Source organism: Melampsora larici-populina (assembly GCF_000204055.1).
Source record: "Melampsora larici-populina 98AG31 unplaced genomic scaffold MELLAscaffold_38, whole genome shotgun sequence".
In the NCBI taxonomy this organism is placed as follows: Eukaryota; Fungi; Basidiomycota; class Pucciniomycetes; order Pucciniales; family Melampsoraceae; genus Melampsora; species Melampsora laricis-populina.
Genome location: NW_006768802.1, coordinates 681,489 through 694,862, shown reverse-complemented (window position 1 = coordinate 694,862; position 13,374 = coordinate 681,489). Strand labels below are relative to the sequence as shown.

Sequence of the window (13,374 nt, the reverse complement as noted above, 5' to 3'; positions counted from 1 at the left end):
GCAGGATCTTTCTAGACATAGGTTATGCAAACAGTGGTAGTTGTGAGTATCATTCACCACACTGGGAAGAGTGGATACAAGGCTCAAGGGGGAAGGAACAAAAGAACCAAAAGAACAAGTGTTTCTCAATCTGGATAAGTGGGATGGTTGCTAGTGTACGTGATAAAACATGAATTCAACAGATATGAGGAACAAGAATTGAAAAAGGGAGAAAAGATTCTGGTACACATAACAAAAAGATCATACACAAAAAGAGAAACAAAGGGCCCTGTTTTCAACCTCTCAATACACACTCAACCAAATAATTTGTCAATCACCCTCTGCACCACATTAACACATCATTTGGCAAGAGCCATAATTGGAAAAGACTCGACCACCACACAAACATCATAATCCAACATAACTGGTTTCAATGGCCAATCTTTTAAAAGGTCACAGCTGTGATTACAGACCTGAAATATGAATACAAATTTTGGAGAAGTTGTTTGAGATTGTTTAGGATCAAATCTACATATCACAGATGAGTTGATTGCAAACATGTTAATCAAATTCTCTCTTAAAATACTTGATGTGTAGACTTGTACTTCAAGCTCAATGGACCAGTGCATTAATCAAGTATGTGAGCCATGAAAATGCAGTCCTCTATTTCATGTTTCCAGAACACTTTAACTTTGGAATATATTTGTGGCTGCATCCAAGTCTTGGCTAATTGGACAGAGGTGAAAATTTTTGACAGAAACCTCCATAATTGACATTCACAAATTTGTGTGCACTCATAATATTACCTTTAAAAAAATACAAGGCATATCTCTAGTTTATTACATTTAGGTGTTTAATATCACAAGGTTATACATCTGCAGGGCAGATTTGACCAAAACACAGTTTGTCATGTCAAAGACTAGCAAGGCCAATTCAAACGCTTGGTTGCAGTGATTATGCCTATACAACTGATTATGTCAAGACTTTTTGATCTTGATATTTCTTCATTCAAATTCAAATGTGACTTGTGTCTAAATATCAGAGAGGTAAATGGTACCCGCATGAAATTTTTCCTGTCTTTGAGTTTCCTATTTTATTTTTTGGTCCTTCAACCCTTGTGCATGTTCTTCTTTTACATACTCAAATAACTTAGAAAGTCTCACTGTTTCTTTGGTTAGTCTGCAACAATATCTTTTCACCTCAAGGTTCTTTTACTCTGTTGCTTCATGTTATGAGCCCATTCATGACTATGCTTATACCTGTGTATGCTTGTACTAGAACTCCAGGCGCTCATATCTGCACCACAAACATAGATGCCTTGGATCTCCCAATCCAAGGTATTGTCGGATGCAAATCCTTGGACAGATCTTATCCAAGGTTTCTGTCTGAGGTATCATTATGCGCCCCTCAGATCAAAACCTTGGATAGCTTCTGTCTGAGTTTTCAGATCCAAGAACGCCTCGGATTTCCCAATCCGAGGTTAATATGCTGGCAGTGCTGTTGAGTGCAGAGGTTTTACCTATCCTCATGTTGCAATAACATTATAGACTATAGAGCATCTTTCTCTCTAGTCCCTTGACAAGTCACCTCACAAGTCATAATACTTCATGTCTGTTGTTTAGTCCACAATCAAACTTGATCAAATCATACATGGTATGTACACAGGGTCCAAAATTGATGCTCACATACATGTGAGCATTGTACACTTTCATGAATTCTCCAAAAAAGATTGTTTCCCTTTCAGATTCCTTCAATTGATGATTTTGGTAGTGCTCAGGTGACCAGGCTGTTTTGCTCAAAGTTATCTGTAGATTGCTGGAGAATGCCCATTTCCATATTGATGAGCAATCTTTGAGCTCAGTCTCTCAGATGAGTACTTGGAATCAGTTCATGAGTCACTGCATACTCATAACAGCTCTGCACCTTGTCTAGAATCCCGGATCAGCAGTCTCAAAGGATTGCTGCTGAGGATCAGCTGAGCAGCTGAGATTAAGTGAGCAGATGGGCTAGCCCCCCCCCTCAGGCCTTTTTTCTAAGGAGTGAAGCCTTAGCAACACTGCCACTATACTATACTATACCAGTATAGCACTATACCAGGTATAGTATAGTTTTGACTATACTTTGTAAAGGCAGTATAGTATAGTATAGTACTTGACTATACTATACTATACTGTACTGTACTATACCAAGTATAGTATTGTAGTATCACCTTAACTACAAAAAAATCTCTTTTGGTCAAAATTGAAACAAGCAGTCAGCAACAAGACAAAGATAAAATACAAGTTTTGACAAGACTGCCTGGTTTTCCAACTCACATAACAATTTGAATCATGTAGACACAAAGATTAAGCAGCAAACATGATTTTGTTCAATTGTTTTTCTATTGATTGTTCTTAATGTAAGATTGATTGGCACTAAGAATAAAGGAGAACCCAGCGAAGTTTTCCCCTTATCAGGATACCACAATAGATGAAATCAAATTCAATTTTTTTCATTTTCTTGTTAGCTTGTCTATAGTCAGAATCCAACACAAAAAACAAGATGATATCTTCTTGATTTCAAGTATTTCAATAAAAAGCAAAGCATTTCAGACTGGTTAGTACTACAAAAGAGATAGGATTGGCCATGTTTTTGACTGAGTTGTAAGTTGAAAGTGATGAGCTGAAGAACTTGAGAGATAATTAATGGGGGATGTGAGTAGATTGAGAGGCCCCAATCAGCAAAAGTCTCTCGATTTTCTTCATTGATTGTTCGTTTTTGAGCTTGAATTGATTTGAATCTTGAACTGATTTCCTTTTTCAATCCTTTCGATTCCATCTTGAACTCAAGACTGAAATCAAGACTTGATTTGAATTAGATTTTGCATTTTGCATTGATTTTGATTCAGACTAGATTTGTTTTTGATTTGTTGTTGATTTGATTTGGATTTTGAATTTGATTCAGTTTTGATTTTGAATTTGATTCAGTTTTGATTTTGATTTGACATTCATTTTTTTGTGATTTGCTTTGTGTGATGATTCAAATGATTGATTAAATGCTTGATGAATCGATCAATTGAGTGTTCTTTTAGGATCTATGCGGTTTTGTTGCATGCGTATTGCAGACTGGATTGATGATCGATCCAAAAATAGGTGCTTTTCCCTCTTGACTATACTGTACTTGATACTGTGGTATAGTACTGAGTTTTCAGTACTATACTTTGAAAGTATAGTATATAAAAAGGTAGTCCAATACTATACTTTCAAAGTATAGTATTGAAAACTCAGTACTATACTACAGTATCACAGTACTGTATAGTATAGTGGCAGTGTTGGCCTTAGAAAGGCCTAGGTCATCTGCCCAGTTCCTGATTTGCTCAAATTCTGCTCCACATTGCTGGAGAATGTTCAGTTTTATCTTGGATGAGCATTCTTTGAGCTCAGTCTTGCCGATGGGTACTCAGAATCAGTTCATGAGTCACTGCATATTCAGAACAGCTCAGCACCTTGTCCAAAACCCCAGATCAGCAGGCTCCAAGGCATGCCACTGAGGATCAGCTGAATGGCTGAGATGAAGTGAGCAGATGGACCAGCCCTCCCTCAGGCTTGTTAGGCTTCTTTGCTAAGGAATGATGCCTGAGGCAGGCCTAGTTCATCCGCTCAGTTCCTGTTTATCATGTAATCAGCTGTCAAGCAGGAAGAAAACAGGAAGAAAAGGGAAATAATCTGGAAGTAAAATTGAACAAACATTGAAAAAACAAGAAAATTTCCATGCTCACCCCAATGTGAAATGTTGTGGCTTACAACAACTACGGCCACAAGGTGACATTGGCCTCGTGCCTCAGGGATTGCTTGCTGTCTTAAACCTCTGCACGAGGGACTTAGTTAAGTTAGCATTGGGCAATGCTTTTTGCAACATACTTGGGAGTCGGACATCTAAGGTAGTGACTTTTCTGTGGTGTTTGCCTAAGGAAGCTAGGGGTGAATTGACCATGGTGTGAAAGGTCAAACATTCGTGAGTATTGTTAATTATAAGGGAAAGCGTAGGCTAGAGCAACCATAACGTCCCCTGGGAGGGATAGTAGTTTGGATGTGAAGGCGGAAAATCAGGTCACTTGACCTGAGTGGTACATGAGGAGCTTGACGAAGGTGGAAAAATGCACCAAAATTATTTGGGTGAAACCAACGTGCGGGTGTCCTATTGCGGGCATGCCCGCCCGTTCCCTAGTATGTACAAAAAGGAATGTGCAAAGTAGCCTCGAGTCGGGTAAGATCAGTATTTAGCTGTCAACATCAAACGCTTGAACAAGTATCCTCGGAATTCAAAGACTGCAAACCAAAAAGATGATGAATTGTTATTACAGTATATTGAAATACAAACGATAGTTTCGAGATCGAAATACAAGACTATTAGAAGTGTGACTCAAGAGCGAAATGTTCATTTCAAGATGATGATAAGGATCTACGTGAGAGCGTGCATGATTGACCGATACAATTCAATCATGAATGAAATCGAAGAATCAAAACAAACGTCAGTTGCTCATAAATGGGAAAACGTGAAGTAAATCAAGACATAATTTACCAAGAGTACAACAACCAAACCGAATATTGTCCAACAGGCGCCATCACGTGCCATCTTGTCAAATAAACCGTTCATCTTGCGGTTTGCTTTGCTAAGTCGGCTGGAAGTAAAATCCATATTTTCGTCCAACTCGGATAAAAGTCCTTCTTGAACTTCAAGTTCCGATGAGATATGTAAGGAAAGGTCCCTTTGTCGGGATATCGCATTTGCCAATGCATCCAATGATCGATCTTGGTCTGCAAAAAGAGAAATGAGGTGTCTGCAATCAGAAATTCAGGTTCAGTCCAAGAAGCGAGATAGGTGGGATATGCGAACCATCCAACACAGCTTGTTGCATCATTTGAACATCTTGATTCTGACTCCTCATGATCTCCTGGTCTTCTTCAATAGTTTTCCGGGACGTGAGTCTTGTAGAAGGTTTTGGAATGTCATGAATATCGATAGCCAAAGATTGTGAGCCATTAAACAAGGGCTGTCGCTCGCGCGCTGAATGACTCATGTCTACAAGTTCTTCTTCTTGTCCTCCTTCTGATTGACTATCTCCTGTTTGATCATCCATTATTTTTGAGGGACCAGGTAAAGAGAGGTCAAGTTCTTGAAGAGATTCTTCTAGTCCATTGACACCACTTGCGAGTTTAATGATCCGATCATACTGTCTCCGAAGTTCTTCAATTATTTCGTCATCTTGTGTATCACGATAATATATTAGTCCAGATCTGAAATTATTTATGTTTTGAATAACTTTGCTTCTTGTGCTTGGGTTTGATGTAACACTTAGATCGTTCAGTCGTGAGAGCTCTAGCAACGATTGGAGTATCGATCCCGAGAGGACCGAAAGTCGTACTGGTGAAGGTGCAGAAGAACCGGTTGCCGTGCGTGGAGACATTGGATGGAGTCAAGAGAGTCGAGATCGGTTGGGTGATGAGTTTGAGTCATTTGTAATCAGTATACAGGATCTCAACCAAGGCCAAAACCCCGGGTTGTCGTTTGTGACCCGGGACTGATGACTCTCAGCATTTTGAGTTACCAAAAGCAATATTTATGGTTCTCAAACCTGTGCAAAAATTTGTGCAAGTTTTCTACAAGAATTCTTTTGACATCTTGCACAGAAGTTGTACAAAAGTTGCAGACTTTTACATAAGTCAAAAAGCCCCGTGGCAACAAGGGCTTACTGCCTTCGAGATCAACAACATGAGCTTTGCTGACTTCCCCAAAATAGGAGCAGTACAGCAATGGCGGTCCTCCCCCTCTGCATCAAACTCAATCTTATCCAAGTCCCATACATCTCGATCCAACCCTGCAGGTAATTTCCCCGCACATTTCCACTTTGACCATCGCCACCTCCCCCCTCCAAATCGTATCTCCGGCGAACTGGGTTCCAAGTCCAACAGGTGTAATCACTGGACAACCCCTTCAGCTTGCAATCATACCTCCTTCGATGAACACCCCTACCTGGAGCTTATCCCGATCTAACAGTCTCACTCAACTAAATCAAATGAATGACTCACCGTCAAATACTATGAATGATCCTTCAAAACCACAACCCACTCCTGATGAACCAACAAAGAAGAAGCGTAAATACACAAAACGGAAGACCTCAGATACAGCAAAAAAACAATCGACTGCGCCAACCGATTCAACTGATCCAAAAAAAAACGTTTCATGGAAAGCTGAACTCAATTCCGAAGGGAAAAGTAGGATCATTTTAATAATCGAATGGTTGGGAACCGCAACCTCCACTGGGACTCGATATGATTGGTGGAAGGGTGAGATGGACACGGACACGCGAACAATCTATAGCAAAAAAGATCTCGGTGAAAAGACTGCTCAGCACTTGACTGATCAAGGTTTGCCAGGCCAAGATGGGAAAGGTGTTGAAACACAGGTGAGTCAAACACATGATCTCTTCTTTTGGAAGACTTGAGCTAAAGTGTTTCAAAGTAGATTCAAAACCTTGAAATAGGCTTTACCAATGCTAACGACTTTCGCAACGGAACTGGTCAAGGCATTTTGGACAATTTCGAACAACAAGCACGAGAAGAGAAAATTCAAAATGGCTACAATTCTGATAGTGAAGAATGGAAGGCAATTGAAAATTCAACAAAATCAAAGTTTGACCGTATGTGCTTAGTCTCCTTGGTCCCACAGTTTTTGATGCGATACTGATGCATTCTTGACACAGAGCTTTTGTTCCAGAAGAGCTCTTACTACTACAATCTCCACCCTTTCATGTCCACACGTACTAATGTCATACCCCAATCTGTGCGTGAAAGTGGTGATATTTTAGAGGAAGAGGACATTCTGCCCTCCACCAAGCGCACTCGCAACCTTTCGCCTATCAGCAATGGATCATTGTTACATGAAACTCAAGAAATTGAAAGATCTCAACACAAAACTTCTTTCCAAAACGAATTAGACGACTTAGACCTCAGCCCGGACTTGGATTTTACCAACCAGCCTTATGATCCACATCCTCAATCTTCTGCTCAAAGCCATCGAGGTTCACCTTCTCCAAACAACTCCGGAAATTTTGTAGCTCGAAGCACTCGTGGCAGACGGGCCAAACATCCAAGATCACTTAATATCGAGTTAAATGATAGTTCTAGGTCAACCTCAACATCAGCAAGCGATATTCACAACCTCTTAACCTCTCAACTGCCTTCACGTGAAGAAAAAAACAAGAGAAAGAAGCTTGAGCAGAATCGATGGAGGGTTGAAGAGAAGTACATGCAGGCTGAACAAGACGCACGACAAGAAGAGCTCAAAACTCAGGCCAAACTTGCCGACGCAGTCTCTCGCCACCTTTCAGGAGGAAATGATGGTTTAGAAGAAGCAGAACGTGCCGAACGTGCTCATCTCAAATTGGAGCAAGATCGAGTTCAACTGGACCTGGCACGATCTCAGTTGGCTCGGAGTCGTGAAGACCTCCTCACTGCGAGAAGTGATCGCAAACTGGCTATGTTAGCAAAGTACAAGGCGTTGGGATTTTCAATTGAGGAAGCGAAAAAGCAAATACAAGAGGACAAAGAGGAAATGCAAAGTAAGTTATCAACCTTCATCTCTTAGATTACAAACTCAAATCTCTTTATAACCCTGCTGACCTGTCTAATTTCACTCATAGGGGATCTTGTAGATTCCCTACATGAACCAAAATGACCGATCAATTAAACTCAAAGGATTGATTTTAGAATTCAAAATCAATGCTTGATTTTGAATTCTTTCACCTACATCAATCAAAACATATGAAACATCCAAAAAAATCAATCGATTGATCATCAAAAACAAATTATGTAAAGCTTTTTTTGAATGGGATCTCAATTTTTTCTTTTCAACTTGGTCCGGGAAAACCTGTTTATTGATACTTTAAAAAAACTTGTTACTTTTTGATTTGTCTGTTTGGGTGTGACTTAGAAATGCAAACACCTTTGCTTATACTTTGTTCATTAAAGTGACTCGCGTCATTAAATTGCAAGAGGTATTTAATTTTTGAAACCATTAATACTTTAATTGCAACGCACTTAAAGTAATAGTATGTTGAGTTACACTATAAGAAATCACAACCATTGAAACTTGGAGGTAAGAAGACACTTGAGGACATCTCGATAAGAAATCACAATTTTCGCAGAATTTCAAAGGAAGAAGAGAAACTATAAGGAATCACAAAATAACCGAAATACACGCATTCGTGTTTCTTCATCATCATCTTGTAGGATTTCATCCAATACAAAAGGAAATTCGGGATCCACAGGAGTCGTAATGTTATAATTGAAATTACTTTGATCTTGTTGTTCCAATAAGAAATTGTGCAGAATACAACAAGCTGAGATCCAAGCGTTCAGTCGCTTTACAGACTTCTCGTTCTTTATCAATAATCGTAAGTCTTTCAAAGACTGCCATCGTGATTTAAGCATACCATTACAGTGTTCAATTGCCACACGCAATTCACTCAAGACCTTGTTAAAAGCCATCTTCTCGCGTGTGAGAGGAATCCCTCCTACTCGTTTGAAAGCAGGAATAATGAAAGAGCTCGAGCTGTACCCTGAGTCAGCCAGAAGATACTCTCCATCTGAAAAAAAATTGGTCGGGTCTGACCACATCTGGAACGTACCATTTGAACAATTGATGTCATGTGCCCATCCGAACAATTAACACAATTAGTTGTCAGTGTTAATCAATTCCAGAGAACACATACCAAAACTTGAACATACCGAAGAAGTACGCATGACTCGCTGGTCATGGACACTGCCGCACCATCCATGGCGAGCAAACATAATCCTACGCTCGTGATTGCATACCAGCATCGAGTTAACTGCATACATGTACTTTCAAGTCCAATAGTCCTCTTTACATTTGGGAGGACCAAATGCAAGAGGTATCAATGTACCATCAACAAAACCCACGCAGCCTTTGAAAGGTGTGTTTGCGCCAACAGCTTTTCGCGTGTTGAGACGCTCCGCGGATGATGGCCAAGAGAGATATTTGTGTTCCATTCAAACGATAGCAACCACACATCTCCACGTGAAATTCTCGATACTCCCATCTGAAACACAAAAATTGGAAGTAAGCAGACATCTCGTTTGTTGTTGTACATAGGAGCTCACGTGAGATGCCAAAAAGATGCGCTAGAACACCAACCCCCCCCCCATTTCCAGAAAGTCCAAGATTAGCCAGAGTGACCAGGAGTTGAAGTTCGATTGGGGCCTGCGGACAGGTGGATTCATTCTGGAATACATCACATGTTGCAATTTTGTTAAGCAAAGTTAAGTAGCAGGAACGGCTCATTCGTGCCTAATGTTTCATACTGGTGAGTCCAACAATCACCTAGACGAGATCTAACCCAGAGAAGCAAACATACCAGGTTTAAAAAGGTCGCTTCGCTTGAGGCCCAGATCCTATTGAACATTGTCTGATACTCTTGAGGTCCACGTCTCCTGGATTCGAAGTATCGCTTGCGCTGGATCATGTCGACCGCAAGTGACCATATGGCTGGATTATCAAACGGTCCCAGCTGGTCTTCTTGGCTGCTTGATGATCTAAGCAAACTCTTGTGTCGTTTTCAAAAGATTGTCCAGAGAGTTACACACACATGAGGTTTGAGATCAAACACCACTTGAATTGATGGGAGCTGTAGTAGCTGGCAGAAGGTAGAGAGACCGGAGTTCGAGCGGCTAAAGAGCTTTCGCCTTGCACCGAGGACTAGACTGTGAGGGCTAGAAGTTGAAGAGTGGACTTGACTGGCGAGTCGCTTGAATGCTCAAATGACTTTTTTTCAAGACGAGAGGCGTGGCATGATGTGTGAAATTGACTTTTATGATGGGGTTGTGAAAAAAAATAAATGCAAGAATCGGTGCAAGAATTCTTGCACCGATTCTTGCACGGATCTTGCAATTCGGTCTTGCACAGGAGTTGCACAGGTTTGAGAACCATAATTGGTGATAGGCTTTTTAATTTCTTGCCCACTTCTTCGCCATGTTGTCTGCTGGTTCAAATGCTTTTTACGGTATCCAAATCCCTGCGGATGAAGACAAGAGTTGAACAAGTGCAATTCGGTCTTGCACAGGAGTTGCACAGGTTTGAGAACCATAATTGGTGATAGGCTTTTTAATTTCTTGCCCACTTCTTCGCCATGTTGTCTGCTGGTTCAAATGCTTTTTACGGTATCCAAATCCCTGCGGATGAAGACAAGAGTTGAACAAGAGACAAAGAGCATAAAATTAAAATCAAATACAATGTGTATAGAGGCCCCAAGACTTGCCTATTCTTACCTCAACTGTAGCACACAAGGTATATCTGCGGAAACAAATCTAAAATATAAATACGTCGAATCAACTTGCATAAGTACCGTACAATCCTCTTCTGTTTTGGTCCACCTCCCATCAGGTTGGTTTTGGTGCTTTTCAAGTTTGATTTGTACTTTTCAAGTTGGGTTTGTGATTGTATGTCTACTTTTCAATCAACGATTTTATCGCGCTTTTTCATTTGGTATTGTTCTTCTTTCTTTCAATTTCTATTGTTCTTTTTTTTGTTTTTGTAATTTCTTGAAAAGTTAAGCTATTTATTCTTAATTTGCCTTGTTCCGATTCATCATCTTGTGTGAGGCTCCGAGCAACCTGCTATCTTCGATGGTTGCCTGTAAAAAGTCATTTTCAAAGCTGTCTTCTTCTCAGCATTTGAAAGCATCACTTCAAAAGTCGTGTCTTTGCCAAGCCTTGCATTTATTTCTTAGACCTATAAAGAGGTAAGTTATTCTACTTTTTTTGATGGATAATAGTTTCCCCATCACATTTTTGTATAATGAAGAAACTTCTATAATGCAACCATCCACCTAACCCAACAAGCCATTATAAAAAACCATCATCTCATAGTAATTTCCTTGCACCATACTCTCACCTTGTGGAAAGGAAATGTACAAGTGAGGCCGGAAAAGATACGACACCAGTTTACTCCACCCAGTCCACCAGTCGGGGCCAGCGGAGTGACCTGGTGTCGTATCTTTTCCGGCCTCACTTGTACTTTCCCACATTGCCTGACAACCCCGGCTTTAGATTAACACTTTCCGATCTTGATTGCTCTTGATGTTTTGTGATTGTTTGCATTTGATTATACATTTACAAATCCATTTTTGGTGTGACCTGCAATTCTTGGTAGCAAGCTTTGCAAAATCTGACTCCAAATGGTGTGTTTCTGCCTTGGTATACTTTTTTTTACTTTATAAGAAGGTAACATGTCACACTGACTCTCCCAATAAATTTGCCCACCTCAAAACCAATCCTATAGCTCAATATTTCACCTAATTCATCAAGTCACTGTACAGATAATTCCTTTTGTACTCTTTTTTCTGCCCTTTTTTTGATAACTACTTGGTATTCTTTCTTCTTCTTGGCCTATTTGTACCTGTCTTGGCTTGCTTGAATCTCACGCTAAGCCTACAACCTCCAACCTTTATATATCTCCTTTGACTGGGCTTGCCTTGTGATAATAGGAATCTTTGTGAACAACATTCCTTTTGCATCCAACTGTTGCGCCAAATGTGGTCTGCAAGCTTATACCACCTGGTTGTCTACAATGACTTCAAAGTGTGCTCTAGGTGACAGTGTCCATCTTTGTCTCTTGAAAGATGTGGACAATCGTGGCCAGAGCTACGTAAGTGGGTGGTACAAAGTGCTTCTTTTTGCAAATGTAAATTTCTGTAGGTAAATTCAGACAGTCTAGCTGTGGCGGGCATGCCCGCATGTTCTCTAGTGTGAGGAAAAGAGTGGAAGGATTTCTACAAACAGACATAATCTTGACTCTTGCAGGTCCTCTTTGATGCCTAAAGTGTATATTGAAAACTGGATGAATATGCTGAGCAAACAGATGTGCATACATTCAGGTTTTTCACCGGTGCAAGACACCCCAGAAGAAGTACAAGATAAGATTTCTTTGAGACCTCAATCAAATTTGTCACCAGATAGATTTGAATTGATCCTGTTGTTTTGGAACACATCATATGCTCCCAATATATAGTATGAGTCATGATATATAGTATAACGCTTGGTAAGTGACATCTCCATATTTCAGTAGGTGGTGGTCAATGTAAGGGTTCATAGGATTCTTTGCATGCAAGTGGCAAGTGCTATCTAGATTCTAGAGTCTCATACTGGTATTTCAAAATGTGGAATCCAGTATGTAGAGCTCCTGTTTGTCTGATTCGCAGGTTTAGTGAAGCAGACTCACCATCTTTTCTGGGGTCTTAGTCCAGTGTGGACATAACTCATCTGAGTTGTGCTCAGAAAACATACTCAACATAAATCTAAATTGTATTAAATAGTGACAAGACGAAAGAGATGAAGAAATAAAAAGTGCTCGTGGTATGCCTAATTAGCACTTGCTGAATCATGACACTTCCCTGTGGTCTTCTCTATCTGAGCAGTAGAAGCATCAAAGAGTCAGTATACTGATTAGTGATTGGCAACTCTTGCAGCAGTTGACTGAGCAATCAAACTCTGCACAACTTTTGGTACATGGCAGCCGACAGGATCAGACGCAATTGAATGGTTTGTACTTCACTGAAATTATCCTTCACAAGCGCGCCGTCCAGAACTTCAATGAAATGGAGAAGCTTGGAAAGAGAAGAGTCGAGTCCTTTTATGAGGTGACTACATGAAGTGTGGGTCTCACATGGCAATCTGATGGTCACGCATCACGATGTGTACATACATACGTATCCCCCGGAGCTCGGTAGAGCTTGGTTCACCTTTTGGTCAAAGCTGAAGCACCAGATGCAGTCAGGAAGAACGGGAAGATCTGTGGATGCCAAGCAAGCTTTCAAGTTTCAGATCTGAATAATTTCAATGCTCAGCCAAGTTTGGTGGCCTACAGGCATTGGGGTGTAAGGTGGGTGCTATGATGATTGGTGGGTGTGAGATCCTACAAGGCTTGTAGCGCTTTCGGATGCCAAGATCCGAGCAAGTTAGCAACCCTGGGGCATCCACCGGTGATGACACTCGGAATGTTGATCCAGCAGATTTCTCGGCCGTGATTGATCCGTCCGGTCCACCCTTGACAATTTAGTTAAACGTTTAGTGCCCTTTGTCTCGGAGGAAAAATTAGTGGCGACCCAAGACACCGGGTTGGATTCTCAGAGTGGATGAAATTGACGGCGGCCTCAACCGACGAATAGCGCATGTGTGCTGGAAGTGATGTCTGGCTCGATTGTAGCATCAAACCTCCTCAAACCATCCGGTCCTCCTTCAGGCCACCTTAAACTTGGTTCAATCAAAACAGTCAGCTGGATCTTGCTCAACACATACATTAACGTGATCGCGTTATACTGATTACACCATCCAGGATAGC

The 13,374-nt window shown here is 40.8% G+C and overlaps 1 protein-coding gene across 1 annotated transcript; it reads right to left on the bottom strand.

Annotated features, from left to right (window-relative positions):
- Nucleotides 1-4,255: 4,255 nt before the first annotated feature.
- MELLADRAFT_57016 (uncharacterized protein) lies at nucleotides 4,256-4,901 on the bottom strand (the record flags this gene model as incomplete). The annotated part of the gene is made up of 3 exons (XM_007413685.1): nucleotides 4,256-4,419; nucleotides 4,540-4,775; nucleotides 4,855-4,901. The coding sequence occupies 3 exons, from the start codon at nucleotides 4,874-4,876 to the stop codon at nucleotides 4,396-4,398; spliced, it is 282 nt and encodes a 93-aa protein (XP_007413747.1).
- Between the last annotated feature and the right edge of the window lie 8,473 nt (nucleotides 4,902-13,374).